The 25,114-nt window shown below is 41.0% G+C and overlaps 1 protein-coding gene across 1 annotated transcript in view; it reads left to right on the top strand.

Annotated features, from left to right (window-relative positions):
• Positions 1 to 25,114, top strand: part of LOC124795601 (atrial natriuretic peptide receptor 1-like) — a 369,591-nt gene that overhangs the window by 178,564 nt on the left and 165,913 nt on the right. The window contains exons 11-12 of the mRNA XM_047259672.1: positions 2,746 to 2,917; positions 13,449 to 13,604. Coding sequence (XP_047115628.1) covers positions 2,746 to 2,917; positions 13,449 to 13,604 — 328 coding nt within the window. The remainder of the gene's footprint in view (positions 1 to 2,745; positions 2,918 to 13,448; positions 13,605 to 25,114) is intronic.

Raw genomic sequence — 25,114 nt, 5'->3', positions numbered from 1 at the left:
TTACGACAGGAATCGTCGACACTTCAGTGCCTTTTCTAAGTGACCGAAGGCTTGAAAATCGCATGGCGAGAGATCAGGAATAATGGACAGGTGTTCTTGCGTCCGTAATGGATGAAGCTTGCCTCTCAGGTCCACCTGCGCCTGGTGTCGAACCGACACCAGCACGGAACCCGGCCCATCATTCTACAACGGTAGTTTTCGACAGGCATGCTGCCCTATACACATTCTTCATTCGTCGATGGTTGTCTCTGATGGTGGTCCTTCAGTAGCAAAGAAAAGAATAACGGCACGTTAATCCCATTTGGAGCATTTGGCAATTACATCGCCATAGTTCACCCTTCCGCATTTACTTCACGCACGTCTCAAAGAGTGCCACATTGTTCCCTTCCCTACATGTCGGTGCTTATATACCCGCATCGGAAACGCGACACGTGACATATACGCTGTGGTAACGCCCTCATACAAAAAGTTTTTGATCGCTCATTGTACTGGCTGTTTCTAAAATGAATGTACAAAATGAAAGGGCTGACAGTGGATCACAACAAGTTACTTTCACATATAAAACCATGTCGGCGTCCCTTAGCGTTCGGCGCTAGGCATCCAACTCGCAATCCGAGTCGAAATAGTAGCAGGTATTCCGGGTAGGGCAACACTACTGCAGTTCGGAATCGCGGGACTGCTACGGTCGCAGGTTCGAATCCTGCCCCGGGCATGGATGTGTGTGATGTCCTTAGGTTAGTTAGGTTTAAGTAGTTCTAAGTTCTAGCGGACTGATGACCTAAGATGTTAAGTCCCATAGTGCTCAGAGCCATTTGAACAACACTACTGCTTTTTTTCCGGAATGTGTCGGAACGCGAACGTGTTGCGTTTGTGAGTGCAGAGGCCTGTTTGATCCGATGTCGCACCGAGGGCGGCAACTGTGCACATTGCAGAGTCTAGTTCACCCTGCGTCAGTTTGTCAACAAACGAGGACACTCTCATGGTTGGTATTGTGCGGAGCGTATACGAAATGGAACGCTTTTCGTAGGTGGAAAGGGCAGCGGACTGAAATGGTCTCGCTGCTCAACAGTTGTACGTTCAGTAGTTTCCAATCGTCAAGTGCCAGATCCACGTACGTTCATCGCCATCCACGCGTCACTAAGGGTGTGAGTTGTCCGCTGACTTGGCGTCGTAATGGTGCACGTGCGTTTAAGACCTATATCGAAACCCAATGCATTCAGTTTGTGGCACAGACGCGAAGGCTGAGCTGATGTGGTCGTCAAAGCACAGTGCGAACCTCAGTGTTTGAGGAGGAGATGTTAGCACTGCTACAAAACACGCCCTCAACAAGCTCACCGAGTGTTGCTTGAGATGTGGGTTTAAGCTGTTCCACTGTCTGGCGTGTGTGTAATGAAGACGATTTACACCGTTACCGCCTTCAACGTTCAGGCCCTAAGCCCACAAGATTTTCCGCTTCACAATGATTTATGCCAGTGGTATTCGCAGGAGTGTGCCACTCGCCCTGAATTCCCAGGCTTTATGTTTTTAACGGACGAGGCATCATTTACAAGGGAAGCAGCGTTCAACAGCCAAATTCAACACGTAGGGGCTCAGCAAAATCCGCATGCCACCTGTGTTCGTGGCCACTAAGAGTGCTTCGCTGGCAACGTTTGGATGGTTCGGTAGGCGATAATCTGATTGATCGAAACATGCACCCGTGACACTTAAATGCAGATATTTAATCTTACTAAAGGGAACATTGCCAGAGTTATTACTGTATCACTTCTTTGACACTATCTCACCTATTTCGCGATAATACAAAACGTGCTCCCCTTCTTTGAACTTTTTCGATGTACTCCATCAATCCTGTCTGATCCCAGTACGCGCATCAGTATTCGAAAAGAGGACGGACAAGCGTAGTGTAGGCAGTCTCCTTAGTAGATCTGTTACATTTCCTAAGGGTCCTGCGAATACTACGTAGTCTATGGTTAGCCATCCCCACAACATTTTCTGTGTGTTCCTTCCAATTTAAATCGTTCGTCACTGTAATTCCTAGGTATTTAGTCGAATTTACGGCCTTGATATTTGACTGATTCATCGTGTAACCGAAGTTTAACGAATTCTTTTTAACACTCATATGGATGACCAGTTTTCGCATCATACATATATCTTTTCTAAATAGTTCTGCAACTTGTTTTGATCTTCTGATAACGTTATTAGTCGATAAACGACAGCATCATCAGCAATCAACCTCAGACGGCTGCTCAGATTGTCTCCCAAATCATCTATATAGATAAGGAGCAGCAAAGGGCCTACAAAACTGCCTTGGGGAACGCCAGAAAGCACTTCTGTTGTACTCGATGACTTTCCGTCCGATACTAAGGACTGTGACCTCTCTGATAGGAAATCATGAATCCAGTCATCTAACTGAGACGATATTACATAGGCAGCAATTTCTTTACAAGCCGATTGTGTGGTACAGTGCCAAAAGCCTTCTGGATGTCTAGAAATGCCGAATCAATTTGAAATACCTTGTCGATAGCACTCAACACTTCGTGCGAGTAAAGAGTCAGCTATGTTTCACAAGGACGATGTTTTCTAAATCTGTGTTGACTGTGTGTCAGTAGATCGGTTACTTCGAGGTAATTCATAATGTTCAAACACAATATATCTAGGCCTTTAGAAACATTACGCAGGTGTCGTGTCGAAGCGATTTGGGAAATGTTTGTTCCGTTGATCACTGTAGCTGCTCACCTCTGGTTTCAGGGCATGAGCTACCTGCACGCGAGCGACATCCGCTCGCACGGCAACCTCAAGTCGTCCAACTGCGTGGTGGACAGCCGCTTCGTGCTCAAGATCACCGACTTCGGCCTGCACTGTCTGCGCGGCGGCGTCGGCGACGAGTCGGACGACCAGGACTCGTACGCCTACTGGAGGCGTGAGTACAGCAAGACAGGCACCTGTCTGGCACCGCCAGCACCGGCTATCGTGTAGAGCTGTTTATCTCTTATTGCCGTAGCTCAGTTTTATTGCACATTTCATGCCGTAACAACATTTCTTCTTCCACATAGAGGGAATTGCATATTTCGTAGTGTCCTTTGTGTCATTTGAATAAAAGAGAGAAGATCCTCCAGACAAGACTCTCAGAGCAAAAGAATTTTTTTCTGAGAAAGTTCTCAATTTAATACGAATAAAAAATTGGAAGCATAATCTCTGACGAGGGACTTGTTCCCAATTACCTGCCCTTCTTCTCGAGAAGTACATTACTGGACATTAAAATTGCTACACCAAGAAGAAATGCAGATGATGAACGGGTTGCACAAATATATTATACTAGAACTGATGTCTTCACGAAATTTGGGTGCATAGACCCTGTGAAATCAGTACTCACAACAACCACCTCTGGCCGTAATAACGGACTTGATAGCCTGGGCATTGAGTCAGACAGAGCTTGGATGGCGTGTACAGGTACAGCGGCCCACGCAGCTTCAACACGAGACCACATTTCATCAAGAGTAGTGACTGGCGTTTTGTGACGAGCCAGTTCTCGGCTCCGTTGACCAGAGGTTTTCAATTGGTGAGAGATCTGGAAAATGTGCTGGCAAGGGCAGCAGTCGAACATTTTCTGTATCCAGAAAGGCCGTACAGGATCTGCATCATGCGGGTGTGCATTATCCTGCTGAAATGTAGGGTTTCGCACGGATCGAATGAAGGGTAGGGCCACGGGTCGTTACACATCTGAAATCTAACGTCCACTGTTCATAGTGCCGTCAATGCGAACAAAAGGTGATTTGCCATTCGTGCACCAACGTTCGTCGTTGAGTACACCGTCGCAGGCGCTACTGTCTGTGATGCTGCGTCAAGGGTAACCACAGCCATACTCTCCGAGCTGATAGTCCATGCTGCTACAAACGTCGTCGAACTGTTCGTGCAGATGGTTGTTGTCTTGCAAACGTCCCCATCTATTGACTCAGGGATCGAGACGTGGCTGCACGATCCGTTACAGCCATGCGGATAAGATGCCTGTCATCTCCACTGCTAGTGATACGAGGCCGTTGGGATCTAGCACGGCGTTCCGTATTACCCTGCTGAACCCACTGATTCCATATTGTGCTAACTGCTAGTGGATCTCGACTAACGCGAGCAGCAATGTCGCGATACGATAAACCGCAATCGCTGTAGGTTACAATCCGACCTTCATCAAAGTCGGAAACGTGATGGTACGCATTTCTCCTCCTTACACGAGGCATCGCAAGGACGTTTCAGCAGGCAACGGCGGTCAACTGCTGTTTGTGTATGAAAAATCAGTTGGAAACTTTCGTCATGTCAGCACGTTGTAGGTGTCGCCACGGTCGCCAACCTTGTGTGAATGCTCTGAAAAGCTAATCATTTGCATATTACAGCATCTTCTTTCTGTGGGTTAAATTTCGCGTCTGTAGCACGTCATCTTCGTGGTGTAGCAATTTTAATGGCCAGTAGCGTATATGTAGATGGTATCCGTTCATTTGGACATGTCGGAAATAATAGATACCGTCTTCATATAGATAGTTAAGGCTATTCGGCCATTTACCTTCTTCTTCTGTGCGAATGTACACGCATTGACCGAACTCTTACGGGACTCGGTAAGATGTTCTGCCGCAAGTAATGAGTGTAACGAGCAGGGGCACTACGGATGTAGTGTGTGGACATTAAGTTGGGAATGTGGGTCTCCCGGGGAGCGTGCAGGGGAAAAATCCCTGCATTCGCACTATTCTCTCTGCACTCGGTGGCTCAGATCGATAGAGCGTCTGCTATGTAAACAGGAGATCCCGGGTTCGAGTCCCAGTCGGGGCACACATTTTCAACTCTCCCCGTTGATGTATATCAACGCCTATCGGCAGCTTAAGGTCTTGATTTAATTATCCTTTCACTCTCGAGAAGTTTCTCATTGTGTGTCATGTGCCGTGGCCAGCACAGAACACCCGCGTAAGTCTACATCTCACTCATCTCGCTCAGGCAGGAAAAGTATTCAATACAGAGGTGTCGAATTAGCATCAATGTGTTCTGAAAGAGTTGCGCTACGGTTCAGTTTTAGTCTTATGTGCGACAACAAATCATTAAGACGATTACGGACAGTTTACGAAAATGCATTTTCTGGCGACGTTAAAGAATTTTCGAGATGTCGGAAATATTTTTGTTATTAACGTTTTCTGAGCAAAATATTGAGGATACGTCACATTTTCATCTACAAAACCCCAAGCCGGGACTGTTTGAGAGTTTTTCTAACACGAGACAATTTTAGTTAAGTATAACGCCTGAAGAGCGTGATTACAAGAGGGAACACGCACACACACACACACACACACACACACACACACACACACACACACACACACACACAGAATCCACCGAAATGTTGCAAGAAGGTGATGGAGCCACTTGGCTGATAATCCGACAAGATTTCATAGCTGAAATACGCCGAGAAAGCTTGCAGTCAAACATGACACGTAATGGTCCATTCGCACGTCAAGTACTTAATCCCTCACCCGTGTGCTTTCGTTACGAGAAACGGATAACTGGCGTTGTAGTAAACGAGTTATTTACTTTTATCATACTCCTGCTTATTTCTAACTTGGCAAAATATTAAATTTATTGTGTGAGGAAACACAACGAAGACGCAGTTGTGTGGTGTATACCTAAGACTTCTCCTGTATCAATCTGAAAGCCTCGATCTGCGAACTAGCACTAAGATACTTTCATTTACACTTCCCTTGATAGCTAGCCCCCTGTTCTTTCATGGTTTCTGTAAAGTATGTTAGCCAGTCAGATAATATTTTATTGTTAAACCTGTAGAAACGTCTACAGTTTTTTTTCTTCCGTATTTCCTTTGGCTACGTATATCTTTCTTTGCCTTCTGAGCAACATTAATTCTGCCATTTTTACTACAAAAGTTCCGTAGAACTTAAGCTCACCAGAACCTACTCAGCTCGGAGTATGTTACAGGGCTAACTTCAAAAGACGGAGAATGTTCTCCGCTTGTGAGAAACTTCCCTAGTTTCATTCATACGAAATAGGAGAATTTTCTTTGCGTTGAGCAACTTTCCTCCACCGTTTTACACAAGCTTGCAACATTCTCACATGAAATGTATTCTCCGACTCGCTTTATTAATGTGAACCTCAGAATGTCTCCGAAATTCCGAGAACGATGTACATGCTCTGTTTCATTTACACAACTCATTAGTGTGTAATGACTGGTGGAATATACTTCGAGAACTTGTCTGTCACGTTTGTTTTCCTTTCACGATTGCCGTGAAGGAAAAAAATTACCATCCGCTTCTCTGTCTTCACGATCTAACGTTATTTACCATTTTCTAATCACCTTTAAGGGAGTCGTGAGATGGAAACCGTCGAATAGTTTTACATTGCAATATGAATAACGATGAAGATGACAAAATTGTCTGGGCACACTAGAGCTAAGTCCTTAGCATCCATACATTATTACAAGCACACGAGCGTGATTACAACAGGGAACACACACGCACACTCACTCACACACACACACACACACACACACACACACACACACACACAGTACTCACATATATGCTTACACTACAAATCTATTTACAAGTCTACACGTATAGCTAAACTGAATTCCTAGGCCGCCTTTTTTCTGTCTGTATGTGAAGGCTGATCTCAGGAACCACTCTAGGGATTTAGATACTGTTTTCATTAACAGACAGATTGAATGGAAAGAAATCTTGTACATACAATTTATTAGCGATCAGTCATTTGACCGTAGATACTTATAACTACCTGTGCGAAGGTGGTGCGTTTCGTTAACAATTTCTCAAAGTTTCTTTACAAAAAGGAATGAAACAATGGAATATCTAAAACAGGGCAGTAGGAAAGTGTGGTAGATGATCTGGACTAAAATAGTTAGAAACTCCTCCTGCAACACCCTAACAGCTCCACCATAAATACCGTAGGTACTACGACACTCATCCCTTGGTCGCTTTAAATAGTGGACAGTTCCGCATTTAGTCACCTCGTCAGAATGTAATATGTTTATATTAAAAGTTGATTTTCGGAAATACGTACGTCGCAGGCACTACAAAAAGGTGATTCACTCCTCCGGAGCAAAAAGCTACGTAATGGGCTTATATACTGCAATGAGATGGACGAGTAATAAATACATGACGCTGTTTATGTTACTGGCAGGTGATACTAAACCGGTGGATAATTGGTTGTACGGACCGCAGATTGTTGTTTCTTACCTCCAACCACAAATCTTCCCATTGATGAATGAGTCTGCTTGGTTTTGCAGCCTGAATGTCACATTTTTCAGCTCTCCTCTTTTTATTTAACTTAAGTTTAGGGCACTGAAGTCCTCTCTTACACAAAACTAGTGTTTTGCACGTACAACACTTTTTACATCAATTTTGCAGGAAGAAAAACTATAAGTTTAATCTAACACATAATTATGAACTGACAGTATTAGAATTATAAATCATTTAAAACAAAATTTCAATTCATAAACTGCCACTTGGCATAATAGCACTGACAAAGAACTAAGAGTAATAATGCTAGCGTTACTACTACGACTGACAGGAATAATGATAAAAATACTTGTTTTGAAAATGAAACCATCTCTTCCTTTTGCCACTCAATTTATTTATCCCAGACGCGTTTCGTCTTTTTCTTGTTCTAAGGCACCATCAGTGGGATGAATCGCTGATCTGCGTTTCCTCTCATCTGATCTGGAGGTCGCACTACCACTTTATTACTGACATAGAAGCACAACATTACGTTCTGACCGCCTTCACACTGTTCACCATGTTTCTCCTTCTTTTTTGTGGTGTACTATTTTTCTTTTGCCACTCGACATAACTATTTCGTCGGACACTGCTTTTCACAACGTAAATATTGCAACTCCATTACGTTTCCGACGAAATAGCTATATCGAGCGGTAAAAGAAAAATAGTACACCACAAAAAAGAAGGAGAAACATGGTGAACAGTGTGAAGGCGGTCAGAACGTAAAGTTGTTCTTACATGTCAGTAATAAAGTGGTAGTGCGACCTACAGATCAGATGTGAGGAAACGCAGATCAGCAAATCATCCTACTGATGATGTCTTAGAACAATAAAAAGTCGAAACTCGTCTGTGATCAATAAATTAAGTGGCAGTAGGAGAAGGCGGTCTTATTTACAAAACAAGTATTTCTATGCTTGCTGCGGAGGATGGCCAGGCTAACAAACATGTTAATGATAAAAATAGTCACAGTAGAGGGTAAAAAATACATTATTGGGTGCACAAAGGTGAGGTATTTGGACATCATCTGGATATGAGCGAAATGTACTAATATCCCTCCCACAGACACTAGAAATAATAGTCCTCATGGACATGGAATAATTCAAGAATATCAGGCATATTTTCGTTTAAGAGGCAATTAGCGAAATACGCAGATGTGCAACTAACACCATCGTATCATCAAACAGAACGTCAGTTCAAAACATTTATTTCCTTTTATCACGTTACTGCACTGACGATGATGTGCAGAAGTCAGACGTTATATAACATTCGTGTTAGTTGAGATTATTCAATGGAAGAGAACTTGCCCAGGAATAAATCCTTTAGGGTCATCTTAAACTGAATTTTATTGGCACTTAAGCTTTTTATGGTTGATAGTAAACTATCGAAAGCGCATGTTCCTGAATGATGGACACTGTTTTTGAACCATAGTAAGTAACTCTAAATCTTTATTTCGGGTTATTCTTATTTCTAGTATTGATTCCATGAACTGAGCTGGTGGTTTGGAAAAGAGATATGTTATTAATGACAAATTTCATTAAAGAATGAATAGATTAGGAAGAAGCAGTTATATCTACGGTCCTCTGAATAGATCTCTGCAGGACTTTTTTGAGTTCCAAAAAATAATTCGTACTACACGTTTCTGGACTCGAAAGTTTACCTCAGCGTAATGCATCCTTAAAAAATGATCGTGTGTAACACTGTGAAAAGGATGTAAGCGAAGTGTGTTAGCTTTTTTAGTTTTTAATCACATGTGTCTAACAACATCCGCATTGCAAATAAAGACGTTTTTGGGCATTTCAGCATTTCTGTGATATGCCTTTCCCAACTACGTTTATTATCAGCTTTCAATATTAAAAATTTAACACTGTCAACCTCTTCCATCTGAGTGCCGTCATATTTTTGACATATGCTGCTAGAAATCCTCTTACGAGCTTTGAACGGCATATAATGCATCTTTTCAAAGTTTAGTTGGAAAGAATTACTCAGCAATCAATGACTGATATTCATAGAAGTTTCATTCAGAACTTTTACTTCATTTGCCATATCGCACTGTTTGTCTCACCTGCAAACAAAACCAACTTTCCACCTGATAATGTTACTGACGAAATGTCATTAATACCCACTGATTTACACAGTCAGATGCCTTTGACAGATGACAGAAGGTAGCAACAGCCTGTAATTTATTGTCTAACGAGCGAAGTACACTGTCGCTGTATGTGTAAATAGCCCTCTGTGTGCTACAACCCTTTAGAGATTTGAGTTTAACTTTGAGCAGATATAACTTATGATCAGATGATTAAGAAGGTATTTGTGTACTACCTTTCCTAAAACTTTCGATAAATCTGATAAAAGTAAACTTGACGGATGTTTGATCGTATTTCATTACCCGTATCTCGTTTTCTATTCACAGTACACACTTCAGCATATGTCAGTAAATCGTAAATGTTTAAGCGATAAATGATTGGCTACATACATACATTAACATGTTAAGAAACTGAGAAAAAAACATTCATTACTTAATTTTGTTAATATTTTACCATAACCAATTGAATTTTTCGGTTATAAAGACCTTATGATGGACCTCACTTTTTTTTGTTTGTTGTTGGTCTAGTCATATTACCGAAATTATTTGTACTGACTGGAGTTTTCATGACAGCTTCTACTGAATATGAGAACTGCAGCTTTTAAGTAATTTTGTAAAATGGTTGTTATAAAGTTTTACAATACCTTGTACTACACACAACTATTAGCGATGTGTCACTCACTCTTAAAATTATCTGCTACTCTTACCTGCTTTTACGGGGCTGCTGCACTACACCCCGTTTTGTCTTTGATTTTTTGCGTGAAAGGACTATCCTATGGATTTACTTTGATGTCTGTATTAGTATCTTAAACATTTTGCAGTACATTTAGTACTGAGCTACAGCATCCATATCAGAGCTGCTTCTAACATATTGTTCCCATTTGTCCTGCACGATAACTTTAATCTGTGAGTAATCCGGGTCACTTTTACTGACTTTGGTTTAATCTTGGCTACTTTTGGTAGCAGCCAGCTGTCAAATAAAGTGAGGAGTTTATTAGAAATTGTGTTGCAATTTCCATTCTCAATGTGAGCACTGTATACATAATTCCAGGTCATTTCTGTGAAGGTACTTTTAAAATTAACAATTTCTGTAGTAAGGACACCTTTACAATGCTGTGACGGTAAGTTACAGCATGCATTTTCGTGCACCTTGTCGAGTGTTTAGCATCCATTACACTTTATCTGAGATATTCAAATGGTTCAAATGGCTCTGAGCACTATGGGACTTAACATCTGTGGTCATCAGTACCCTAGAACTTAGAACTACTTAAACCTAACTAACCTAAGGACATCACACACATCCATGCCCGAGGCAGGATTCGAACCTGCGACCGTAGCGGTCACGCGGTTCCAGACTGAAGCACCTAGAACCGCACGGCCACAGTGGCCGGCCTGAGATATTCCAAAAGCCGTTACGGTTACTGATCCGTCATACTGTCCTTAGTAGTCACCATTATTCACTCGCAGTGCGTTACTGACGCTGACTGACATCTCATTCACGTACGTATTTTTACGATAGACCTTTATTTGTAGAGATGCTAGAGTTCAGAATCACCAATACCGTCTTCTCGTTCGTAACTACCCTTTGCATCATAAGAAAAAGTCCCCTCGACAGCCTCATCGATGTTACTCTGGGCATTGTGGGTGAGAGTGTTGAACCTTAGTATCCTTTTCAGACTTTCGCCTCTAGTCTCCCCCGTAACAGAAGTGAAATACGTTTCTTATTCCTTTTTTAAATAATGGTATTCTCTTTTTATGGGTTGTAGGCCTTTACTGAAATAGGAAAACTTACTCCGGAAAGTTAAAGTTTTTCCAAAGCTGAAAACTTGTTCCAAGCTACAACATAGCCATGGACCAAGGAGCTTGTTAATCCTGAGACTTTCGACCTAGGAGCCTGTTAATCCTGAAACTTTCGACATCGTATTTAATGATCTACATGTTACATTATTAGTCTACTAGAACCATTAATAAGAAGGGGAATCAAATTTAGAAGAAGTACTATCTAAAATGCAGTTACGTGTTGAATACATTTTGAAACAATTCTAGATACACTATATTCCAGGTAAAACATTGTCCCCTGCTGAAGTAATTAACTACCTACAAATGTGTTTATGAAATCTGTCGTTTAGCTTTCTTCCCTAGTAGCAGAGAAGTAGAGAGTTATGTCCTCTTAGGTTATCTAATTGTAGGGGAAATCGAATGAAAAGGAGGAATATGGAAGAAAATACGTAACTAGTCTGTTAATTGTTTCTAAACTTGTTGCCATAACTGTTAATACATTTTTTCCACTGTGAGACGGGGCGATGTTTGGTTTGTGATATGTTTGATTTGTGGGGCGCTCAAATATGCGTTCATCAGTGCCCATACAAAGTCCCAATTTTTACACAGTCAAATCTAACCACTGTTACGAATGGTAATGATGATGAAATTATGAGGGAAACAAAAAGACCCAGTCCCCGCGCAGAGAAAATCACCCACCCAGCCGGGAATCGAACACGGTACCCCGTGAGCCAGAAGCAACAACGCTAGCGACTTTTCATCTCGTTTTGTTCTATATTGTCCATTGAATTTGTTCGGGATGGACGTCCGATGGCACCCGTTTAGGTTCTTCGTTGATCCATTCACTCAGTTTTTTGCTACAGAGGGTAACTAACCCTCTGACCGAACACGCTGAGCTACCGTGCCGGCTCCCCTAGACGACGAGCTGCGGACGACGATCAGTCCCTTCATGAAAAAATGTTTGCGTTTGCCTACGGAACTATGATTGTACTTACAAGGGAACCTCGCCATCGCACCTCCCTCACACTTAGTTATAAGTTGGCACAGTGGATAGGCCTTGAAAAACTGAACACAGATCAATCGAGAAAACAGGAAGAAGTTGTCTGAAACTATGAAAAAAATAAGCAAAATATACAAACTGAGTAGTCCATGCGCAAGATAGGCAACATCAAGGATGATATGAGCTCAGGAGCGCCGTGGTTCCGTTGTTAGCGTGAGCAACTGCCGGATGAGAGGTCCTTGGTTCAAGTCTTCCCTCGAGTGAGAAGTTTAATTTTTTATTTTCAGACAAGTATTATCTGTCCAATCGTTATGTTTTCATGACTTTTTGGGAGTGATTATCACATCCACAAGAAAACCTAAATCGGGTAAGGTAGAAGAATCTTTTTACCCATTCGCCAAGTGTACAAGTTAGGTGGGTCGACAACATATTCCTGTCATGTGACGCACATGCCGTCACCAGTGTCGTATAGAATGTATCAGACGTGTTTTCCTGTGGAGGAATCGGTTGACCTATGACCTTGCGATCAAATGTTTTCGGTTCCCATTGGAGAGACACGTCCTTTCGTCTACTAATTTCACGGTTTTGCGGTGCGGTCACAAAACACAGACACTAAACTTATTACAGTGAACAGAGATGTCAATGAACGAATGGACAGATCATATCTTTGCGAAATTATAGAAAGTAAATTTTTCACTCGAGGGAAGACTTGAACCAAGAACCTTTCGTTCCGCAACTGCTCGCACTAAGCACGGGACCACGGTGCTCCTGAGCTCACACGGTCGTTGATGTTGCTTATCTTGCACATGGACTATTCAGTTTGTATATTTTGCTTACTTTTTTCATAGTTCCACACAACTTCTTCCTGTTTTCTCGATTGATCTGTGTTCCGTTTTTCAAGGCCTATCCACTGTGCCAACTTATAACTAAATCTGAGGGGGGCGCGATGGGAAGGTTCCCTTGTTAGGAGTGCACCTCTTCGTCCGAAGCAAATTCATAGCTAGAAATGTCTTTCTTCAGGTCCCCAAAAATAATGCAATTGCACTGAGAGAGATCGGGAAAGGAATCAATATCTTTCGCCCTTTATATATTTTCCATATGCTTCTATAATTTCAGCTAATTCTTCACAAACAGCAGACGTTGTACTCTTTGAAATGATTTACAGACCAGTGACGCTGGGCATCTGTTATAGTTTCATGTTCAAGACAACAATTACCCGTGTAAAGTGAATCTGTGTGTGTTTGTTTTTGGCAAGTTAATTTTACCGTACCCCATGAATCACTTAGCAACAGTTTCTTTGTTGCTGTACCAGGACTCCTGTGGACGGCTCCAGAGCTGCTTCGAATGCCGCAACGGCCGCCGGAGGGCTCCCAGAAGGGAGACGTGTACAGCTTCGCCATCATCGTCCACGAAATAATTACCCGGCAGGGACCATTCTTCGTCGTCGACAAACATTATACCCCAAGGGGTAAGTAGAGATAAAAGTCGTTTCATTAACACAGATGACAATGTTCTATTAAAACTTCCTGGCTGAGAGGCCGAGGTCTATATACATAAAACAAGGCCTTTCTGCCTGGAAATTTCACCGGAAGTAAACACCGGTCATGAAAGCCTGCATTAAATAACAATAGATTTAGTTCACAAAAGGCAGCTTTAAATTAAATATTTTTTTCTCGCCAAGGCATATGTCAGTACTGTTTTAAAGGATACCAAACAGCAATATAAATAACTGTTCATAATTTCCTCATTGCTAATCTCGTGAGAACTAACTGCAGTGTGGTCTTCCTACCACTCATTTGTATTACCATTTCCCCACTCCCAAATATTCTCTTTGTCTATTTCTGTATACTTATAAGAGGTTCCTTATCTCTTTACATGCCACATACTTTTTATTCAGTGCATAGCATTTAATTTCTTGTATGATCCTGGTGAACAGAATACTGGAAAACGATCAGGTATGTTTTGTACGAGTACGTTCAAACAATTTATCTTCCGCTACATGCATGTGATACAGAAAGCTAATTAGGTGATTAAAAAATAAAGATTATTTACATCGTATATTTAATGGCATTTCAGATCTGTAGTATACAATTAGATTATTAGACGTTTGCAGCGATCAGTCACTATAACATAAACCGTGACTTCACCTGTGTGAAGCAGAGTTCAGCATGAGGTACTGTTCATTCGACTATATTTTACCGAATTTATATATTGTGTGGTGCCGTGTTGATGTGTTTAGCTTCAGTTGACGAGCGTATGTTGTACATTTTGGCATCTTATAATATAATATTAGCAAAATAAGTCACAAAATTCATTTAACCGAAGTAAATAGTGATTGAATAATTTTAAATTATACAGGTTGTATCAACCGCCCCTCCCAATGACGCTTTATGCAAATGACAATATTGTTGTCGTCCTTGAAAAACCACACAGGAGATATTAATATTCTCCAGCTTGCTAAGCGCAAACTGTGCTACAGACGAAATGAAGAGGAACATTTTATAAGAAATCTAATATTGTTACTTGTCGTGCTGGGATACGTTTTCGCCAGGGACTATATAGTTTTCGAATTAGTCAAGAAAAAACGCAGGAAAGTGACCTTCAAATGGACTCCCATTCACACAGTCAGATCCCAATGGTTTGGGTACCTGATGTGTTTTTCATGGCACTCTCTCCTACCACTGTGAAAAAATTTGCAACTGCACGAATTAGTTCCCATATTCGGACTTTTTTGGCCTTCATTGACTCACCATGTTTCGCCACCGGCTTATCTGAGCGCTAAAAATGGTAAAATTGAAATTTGTACTAGTTTTACCGAAAAATTTTGTGAATTTTAGCAACATAAAATAAACAATTACTTCATTGCATTTGAAAAGCCTTCTGACTAAGAAACTACTGTGCTTGGAAGTGTTGCGTTTGGATCGAATTGTCAACGTAATTAGTTTTTGCGTAAATTTTGCAAAACTTGTTTCTCTTTCATCACCTTGACGAGCAATTAGCACTGTTAACAAAATAGCTGACTACGCTGATGTGGTAGTATCCCTGTCAATAAAAACCAGAAGAGGTCGATATCGAGGGTAGTTCGAAAAATCGATCATTTTTGTACACTGGTAGGAGGGAGTTCCACGAACAACATACTAGGAATGTGAGAGATGATTGTGGGGGTGCGTTTGAAGGTTACTTTTCCACATTTTTCTTGAATAATTTGGAAAGTGTGCCCCACAACAAAAACGTAATGCTGTACCAAGTTTAACTAATTTAAATTTCCTAAACAAAGATCACGTTGATTTTTTCTCTAGGACTGATAATCTGCGAGTAGCAAGCGGGTGTATATGAAAATATGGTTTCTGAACGCCAGGTATATCATAGCGGGATGCATAAAACTTCTTCGGTAAGGGCCGCTGAATAAACACTGCATACGCGAGTGAGTGCTGCATATGAACTTTTATATAAAAATGCACCCACTTTTTTGTCATTTTTTACCACATACACAGCAATTTATTACGTACACCTAGTTCTGATAAGTTACATATAATATTACTCACGAGTTACAGGCAACTTTTATGGTTCAAATGGTTCAAATGGCTCTGAGCACTATGGGACTCAACTGCTGAGGTCATTAGTCCCCTAGAACTTAGAACTAGTTAAACCTAACTAACCTAAGGACATCACAAACATCCATGCCCGAGGCAGGATTCGAACCTGCGACCGTAGCGGTCTTGCGGTTCCAGACTGCAGCGCCTTTAACCGCACGGCCACTTCGGCCGGCCCAACTTTTATGGGTTACCTTGAAATATGATTCCTTGTAAGATGAAACATTGTTACCATACAGTTCACGAGAAACCAGTTAAGCTTAATTTAGGCGACTACAGTATATTTTTAAATTAGAAAGTAAATTGCGCAGTGAATACTGTAAGTATTATGTACATGGTACATGTTCATTTTTCCCGATTTATCCAACAGCCGAATACGGAAATGCTTTTTAACAAAAACCAAATCGTACCAACATCAGCAGCTACAGAAGATATTTTGTTACTGCGACCAGCTCAAGTTTTCGCAAATTTTTACCAAGCACAGAGAGTTCTGGAAGTTGTAGGGCACTGAATTTTATACTCTTTAATATGTTTGCACTGCTTTAAACCGCCCGCTATTTTTAAATTGGTGGTATAACCACTTAAATGCTATGGTTACATCTCGTACAGGGACTGAATTTTCTTATTATACTATGCAACATTTTAAAGAAAGTGTTCCACGCCTACTCTAGATATTCATTACGCAATCCGGAATACTATCTTCGTTAGTAAATATTTGCATACACCGGTAGATCGATTATATCCTTCTTTTATTTTTATGGTGTGCGTGATCTACAAGCCCTATAGTGATTGAATCATCCTTTCCAGGGATGGCGGCAGGCGGGGTTTTTCTGTCACCGAAATTTAGAGGTGGCAGACCCTTCTGACACCAAATACACAGGCTGGAAGTGTGAAATCGGATGCGGTGTAGTAGAGAGGAGCCGTGGGTAGATGCATGGTGATCGTCCGAAGTATCATCATGCAAACATCGTTGTTAAAACATCGCTCATCAACTACAACAATAGTGTTATAGGTCATCTGCTGTTGCTTGTCTATATAAACGATTTAAGTGATGATGCGAGCAGCCTTCTTAGGCTGTTTGCGGATAATGCTATCGTTGACAGTCTAGTAAAGTCATCAGAAGATCAAAAGAAATTGCAAAACGATTTATAAAATATATCTGTATGTTACGACAATTGGCAGTTGGCCCTAAATAATGAAAAGTGTGAGGTCATTCGCATTAGTGCTAAAAGGAATCAGTTAAAATTCGGATACACGGTAAAACAATCGAACCTAAAGGCCGTAAATTCAACTAAATAGGTAGGAATTACAATTACGGACAACTTAAATTAGCAAGAACACTTAGGAAACGTTTTGGGGAAGGCGAACCAAACACCTTGGATTATTGGCAGAACTATTAGAAGATGCAGCATCTCTACTAAAGGGACTGCGTGCACTGCGCTTGTCCCTCGTCTTTTGGAGTACTGCTGCGCGGAGAGGATCCTTAGCAGACAGGACTTACGGAGTACATCGTGAATGTTCGAAGGTGAGTAGCACGCTTTGTATTATCGAGAAATGGGGGAGACAGTGCAATGGACGTAATACAATATTTGGGTTGGACATCATTAAAACAAAAGCGTTTCTTGTTGCGGCGAGATCTTCTCATGAAATTTGAATCACCAACTGTCTCCTCCGAATGCTAAAAATATTTTGTTGACCCCGCCCTACATAGGGAGAAACGATCATCATAATAAAATAAGGGGAATCAGAGCTCGCACAGAAAGATATATGATCTTTTTTGTCAGCACGCTGTTCGAAATTGGAATAACAGAGAATTATTGTGAAGGTGGTTCGATGCACCTTCTGCCAGGCACTTAAGTGTGATTTTCAGAGTATCCCTGTAGCTGTAGGTGTATATCGTTAGGCTGCCCAATGCAGAATCACGCCATGGTCCAGCCTGGATGAAATGGATCATAGCAGCAGGAGAGTCCATCCACGCGAGCAGAGGCGTGAAGCAAGGAGTTCGCCGGCACGAGCGATGGCGGCAGAGTGGCTGCTCGGTCCCGGGCTCGAACTGTAGATCTCCAGGCTTACGAGGCCAGCAACAACTGAGATAGGCCTGCAGGTGGCGCAGCAGTTGGAGAGCGCCAAGTCCATAGCATCAGTCTCAGTGCCATAACCAGGGACGCAGCTAGCAGGTGACTTGTTGGCCCATGTAGACTCTGAGACCATTGCATGTTACCTCTCGGAGTTGGTGACTGGCAGACTGCAGTGTTTCCATCTAGGAATGAGGAGTATTTATACTGGTTTACCTCGTTCTTGTATTGCTAAAGCATCGCTTCCTGTCCCGTAAGTCACAATAGATCGGACTTGAAACAGTGAGGTTGCGCCTCTGCTCCCTGTGTCTGGCCGCAGCATGTGATAAGGGCCTGGGCACCTTGCACTATTACGGTATACTAATAATTTTTACTTATGGACCGTCTGACAGCAACTGAATAAAACACAATTTTAGTGCCCTACGCGTTTCGCCTTTATTTTCTGCAAGGCATCATCAGTGGCCTGGAATATGTACATATGTTAGCTATTTTATTTACATTATTGTCATTGTGCCTATAGGTTATAAACAGTTCTGGTGGTTGGTATTTCCTATTAAGTAGTAATGTTTTGAACTGTACTTACAGGTTGCGTGGACAATTTCCTACATATTACGCTCCTGTTGCATTTTTGGTGTTGTTCTTCTTCTTATGAACGCCAATTTGCGGTTTTTTTCCCCATTCCACGACACTAAGCACTGAACGCTTGTTTTAAAGCAATGTTTTGGTTTCTGTTGCCGACTGTCAAATGTTTTTGCCAAAGATCGAATGTTATTGCCAAACTTATGAGTGTAACTATTGAAGTATCTGTGGTCTGTTCGTGTATGCGTTTGTGTGTGCGTTTTTGTATGTGTATGTGTGTGTGTGTGTGTGTGTGTGTGTGTGTGTGTGTGTGTGTGTGTCCAGATGATGTGGGGAAGAGTTTTCTTTTTTTTATTACTTTTTGTTTTATGTTATCATTTCCTTTACTAAGTGTAGTAGGGAGCCTGTGCTGATGTGTGTTTGTTCATTTATCACATGTTTGTTTTCTGCTATGGCTTTCTGGATGTGGAAGTTTTCTTGGATTTGTATAAGATGTTTGTCATGGTTGCTTATTCTCATTATTTACATTTCTTGTTCCATGTTTGTAGGATGATGGTTGTAGTGTTTTAAATGCTCTGCAAATGTGGAATGGTTTGTTTCATACTTCCAACATCTGATATGTTCTTTGTATCTTGTTTGAAAATTCCTGCATGTCATGCCTATGTATACTGCATCACAACTTTGACATTCAAGTTGATATATTCCTGATTGTTGGAATTTGTCTCTCTTGGTTGCTGGCTGGCTTAGGTGTGATTGAAGGGTTTGCCCAGGCCTATATGTTATTTTGAAGCCCTGTCTCTTTAGGCTGTTTGCAACTCTCTGTGTTAGTTTATGTGTGTAGCTCATGGTGTACCATCTGGTTCTTTTCTGTGTGGTGTTGTCATTGTGTGTGTTTCTTGAGTGTGTTTGTAAGTTTTCAGCTTGTGAGTTCTTTTGTGTTGTGGAACTGTTGTGTTTGTTTTTTATTTGTGTTTTTATTTTTTGATTGAGCTTGTGTACCACATGTGTGTCACACCTAAGCCAGCCAGCTACCAAGAGAGACAAATTCCAACAATCAGGAATATATCAACTTGAATGTCAAAGTTGTGATGCAGTATACATAGGCATGACATGCAGGAATTTTCAAACAAGATACAAAGAACATATCAGATGTTGGAAGTATGAAACAAACCATTCCACATTTGCAGAGCATTTAAAACACTACAACCATCATCCTACAAACATGGAACAAGAAATGTAAATAATGAGAATAAACAACCATGACAAACATCTTATACAAATCCAAGAAAACTTCCACATCCAGAAAGCCATAGCAGAAAACAAACATGTGATAAATGAACAAACACACATCAGCACAGGCTCCCTACTACACTTACTAAAGGAAATGATAACATAAAACAAAAAGTAATAAAAAAAAGAAAACTCTTCCCCACATCATCTGGACACACACACACACACACACACACACACACACACACACACACACATACACATACACAAACGCACACACAAATGCATACACGAACAGACCACAGATACTTCAATAGTTACACTCATAAGTTTGGCAATAACATTCGATCTTTGGCAAAAACATTTGACAGTCGGCAACAGAAACCAAAACATTGCTTTAAAACAAGCGTTCAGTGCATAGTGTTGTGGAATGGGGGAAAAACCGCAAATTGGCGTTCATAATAAGAAGAACAACACCAAAAATGCAACAGGAGCGTAATATGTAGGAAATTGTCCACGCAACCTATAAGTACAGTTCAAAACATTACTACTTAATAGGAAATACCAACCACCAGAACTGTTTATAACCTATAGGCACAATGACAAAAATGTAAATAAAATAGCTAACATATGTACATATTCCAGGCCACTGATGATGCCTTGCAGAAAATAAAGGCGAAACGCGTATGGCACTAAAATTGTGTTTTATTCAGTCGCTGTCAGACGGTCCATAAGTAAAAATTATTAATATACCGTAATATTACACGCAACTGAGGAAGAGAGGACTATAAAAGTTGAACCTTGCACTATACTTACTTTGTTCAAATAACCTAAGAGAAAGCAGCTGGGTGACTTCGACAACCACCGATATTTAGACAAGTGCACTCCCTGGCATCTCAAAGGTTTAACTGCAGCAAGTAAGCGCTGTGCAATACAATTTTAAACCTCGGTTTTTATAGAATCTCCGGAGAGCTAACACTCGTACACACTGTAAGCACTACCGCCATCACAAACCAAAGACGACCGATGTCAGAAGTCATCAATAGTAAAATTAGCAATCAGCGGCTGAAGTAGCATTAACTCTGTCACTCTGTTTTTTGTCAAGGGAGAGAGTTCGATTCCATGCAGAATTTGAACAAAAACCACAATCTCGGTTTATAAGGTTACTTGCTAACACGACTTTGATACCTGCGCTTTTTTCTCAGATATGTCGACGTTACTGTAGTTGTTTGATCTCATAACAGTGAGAATGTAAACTACTTTTTAAAACACTTGAACTCAATCCATCCAAATATTTGTTTAAGATAGAGGTGGAAAAGGATGGATCTCTTCACTTCCTTGATGTGTTAGTTAGAGGGAAGGTTGATAATACGCTGGGACTTGCCGCTTCTAGGAAGCTTACTCACACCGACTCGTATCTGCAGAATAACAGTTGTCACCATCCGGCTCAACGTCAGGGGTTGCTTCGTACTTTGGTCCACAAAGCCAGTGTCACCTCGGACCTTGAGAGTTTGTCATCTAAGTTACCACATATCGAAGCTACATTTCGTCAGAAAGATTACAATGAAAGACAGACCAGACGTGTGTTGCGCTATCGATCAATTGTGCAACGGGTGAGTGACGATAATATCGACGTAGCACAGACGTCTAAGGCCTTTCTGATTTACGCAGGGACCATTTCGAACAGGATTATTCGTATTTGCCGGAAATTTGATGTGAAGTGTGTTATTCGATCACTGTGTAACATCAGTTTCCTTTTATGTTCCGTGAAGTATGATCTTGGTTTGCATAGTTGGTGTTTCTATTGTATTGTTTGCAGTTGTGGCATTTCATATATTAGTCAGACTATGAGGACTGTGGAACACCGGTGTACTGAGATAACGCAAACACACGCTTAAATCAGCCGAGCAAATCCGGTAATACTGCAGAATGTTGTCTTGGTATCGATCATCCTATGGAATGTAAGAACACGAAGATTCTGCCATGCACTTCCTGCTATTGGGATAGTCTTACTAACAAATCTGTTGAAATTAAATAGCAAGTAAACCTATAAATATAAATTGTGGGGTCGTGCGGTAGCGTTCTCGCTTCCCACGCCCGGGTTCCCGGGTTCGATTCCCGGCGGGGTGAGGGATTTTCTCTGCCTCGTGATGACTGGGTGTTGTGTGATGTCCTTAGGTTAGTTAGGTTTAAGTAGTTCTAAGTTCTAGGGGACTGATGACCATAGATGCTAAGTCCCATAGTGCTCAGAGCCATTTGAACAAATGGTGGTTTTTGTTTACATTCTGCATGAAATAGAGCTCCCTCCATTGTCAAAAAACAGAGGGACAGAGTTAATGCTACATCATACGTTGTTTATTAATTTCACTATGACAACGTCTGACGTCGATCATTTCCGGTTTTTGATGGTGCTAGTGTTTACAGCGTATGTGAGTGTTATCTTTCCGGAGTTCTCTAAAAGCCGAGATTTTAAATTCCCTTGCACAGCGCTTACTTGCTGCAGTTATCCTATGAAAAGGGCAGGGCCTGCTTCTGTCGAAATATCGGCAGTTGTCGACGATGCCACCGGCTGCATTCCTGTAAGGTAGTTGAACACTGTATACGCTGGGAGAATCTCAGGTCTCAGTACTTGCCATATCAGCAGATAGCCCCCGATGTAACGTCGCCCGGCCAGCCGGATCTGACCTCCTTCAGTAGCCTCTTGTATTAGTTGCAAAAGGCGTTTTAATTTTAGTCAGCCGTGCCCAGCAAATCGTTCTCGGCACAACAGATGCTTTCATTTGATTGTTCAGTCCTAACGCACCTAAACGCTCACTACCCCAACTTTCAGTGTTCTCGATAATCTTTTAAAGGTATAATTATGGGTAATTATCGAAGATAAGTGTGTTTTGTGTTTGTGTGTGTGTGTGTGTGGGGGGGGGGGGGGGGCAATATATTTGTCATACTGAATTCCTGTTTTGTACAGTCTTCCTTTCGAAGTTATTTCGAGTTTTCATTCTTACATCAGATCCATGGAAGAAATTAAAGTCCTAATTAGGTGGTACGTTTCATGCAGTGAGTGGGTTATGTTTCCGTTATATGTGTAAAATCAATTTCTCTGGTATTACCTGATGGAAAATGTACTTCACGATTATTTTTGCTTTGAATTCTTTCACAAAGTCCGCATATGATAGCTGTTCCATAATAGTTTTAAGAATAACGTCTCATTTAATTAATTGCATTGTTTTATTTTAGGACGGTTACATGCGTTATTATATGCCCAAAAATGTGTAAGCCCAAACTATAATGCAATTTTTTGGTTGTGGATGAATTTCGTCCTAGTGTTCACCATGTCCGTACCGACTGCCATTCTGCAAATTTACAAGATGCAGTCCTGACTAATGCACCATTTTGTAATGCCCATGAAGGCTTGTGCTGTCTTCCGTTTAACATGCCACTAGGAATGCTGTATTTTTTTGTATTTTGCCAAATATCTGAAAATTCCAGTATCAAAAACAGCAAACTGATAATTGGGAGTTTTAATGACTATTGGTGTAAATAATCATGAAGCATTATACTAAGAGTATACGTATACTAAGAGTACGACGTTTTCTAATCGCATGTTGACTGTGTGTCAATAGACCGTTTCGTTCAAGGTAATTCATAATGTTCGACCACAATATAAGTTCCAAAATGCTGCTGCATATAGACGTTAATGATATGGGTGCGTAATTTAGTGGATTACTCCTACTACATTTCTTGAATATTGGTGTGCTCTTTGCAACTTTCCAGTCTTTGGCTACGGATCTTCCGTCGAGTGAATGGTTGTATATGATTGTTATATGTATGTTCTCTAAAACGAGTCTCGAAGTTCCTTCCCATCTCACTGATATAAAACTTATCACAGTATTGGGTGTTGATCTTACAGACACCAGTTTCTTAATATTTGTTGCTGTTGCTGCCAACTTTATGGCGTAGCCTAGAACCAATTTTATCTTTCATTTGCATGCTTGTTAATCATCATATTTTTCTTGTTTAGTACTATGCCATTTATAGATTTAGCTTCAGCAAATTGAGGTTAGTTGGTTACACCACTGTTTTTGTTTGTAACGGAGCTGAAGATGGCATGGCCGAAACCGGAAATAGTGAAGTGTAAAAGTTTGGGTGATCAAGACAGACTTGTAAAATTAAATGTCACAATATGATCATGGACTCATTTTCAGGCTTTATTTCTCCAACTGATAAAAGTCAACGTCTCCGTAAACAGTGATCGGAACGTTCTACCAGTCGTTCATTTTCTCGACGGTAGAAATTCGCTCCTTGGTCACAGAACCATTCGAGAAATGCTATGCGAACGTCCGCAACGGTGCAAAATCTCTTAGCGTCCCACATGTTTTGTCAGTTTGCCGAAATGATGGAATTCACATGGTAGAAGATCTGGACCATATGACAGATGCTTCCAAAGCTTCCACTGAAAACGTTGAATCAAAGCTAATGCTGTGCGTGCCGCATGTAGTGTTGCATTGTCGTCTTAGAGAACAATGCCTTTGCTTAATTCTCCACCGCTCTTGTTCTGTGTGGCCATATCCCCTGTTCATTTATGGGCAGGTAAAAGTGCATTTACAGAATTGTTCCGCAGTTCACCATTAAGTGCCTGACAAAGGGTTCATTGAATATCTTCAAGCTGTTCCTCAACCGTTCCACTCTCGGAAAGCGCGCAGGAAAAACGACCACTTAAAAATTCCTGTGCGAGCTCTGATTTGTCGTATTTTATTAGGATACTTATTCCTCCCTATGTAGTTGAGCGCCAACAAATATTTTCACCCCTTGAGGAAAAATTTGGTACTGAAATTTCATTGGAAGATACTTCCGTAAAGAAAAACGCCTTTGTTTTAATGATTCCCATTCCAATTCACGTATCACATCTGTGGTGATGTCCCATCTATTTCGCTAAATCACAATACAGGTTGCCCTTCTTTGAACTTTTTCGATGTACTCCACTTGTAACATCCCCCTCACTTATCGACATTAATGACAGTGAAAAATTAAACCGCGTGTACCTAATGGAAATTTGGGAAAAGCAATCGTCACTGAAGTTAATCTGTCGGTAAAGAGGGAGGAAAGGGTTACATCTAAATGAAAGGAAAAATGCCAATTAAACTGGTGGAAATTAATTTTGAAAAGGGGTAAAGTTAATAAAGAAAGTAAATGTGCGGCCGTTACGTTAACAATTAACTAGCGGTAATTAGATATTTGAGATTTGGGGGAAATTACGGTCGCCAGTCCTATGGACAATTACTATAGTAACTGAAAAAGAAAGGTTATTACACATATAATTAGCACTAGAAGCGTGGCAACTGAAGGTTGACACGTGTAGTGTGAAAACTGAAAGTTTGTAAGAAGTAATAAATTTCGCTACACTCTGACTTAATTTAGCAAAAGAATTAATAAAACCGGAAAATCGAAAGTTAATTTAGTGACTGAAGTTAATAGTGAGCTTTCTTTCTGAAGCACATCGAAAT

Source organism: Schistocerca piceifrons, chromosome 4 (assembly GCF_021461385.2).
Source record: "Schistocerca piceifrons isolate TAMUIC-IGC-003096 chromosome 4, iqSchPice1.1, whole genome shotgun sequence".
Lineage (NCBI taxonomy): Eukaryota > Metazoa > Arthropoda > Insecta > Orthoptera > Acrididae > Schistocerca > Schistocerca piceifrons.
This window is presented reverse-complemented; position numbering and strand designations above follow the sequence as displayed.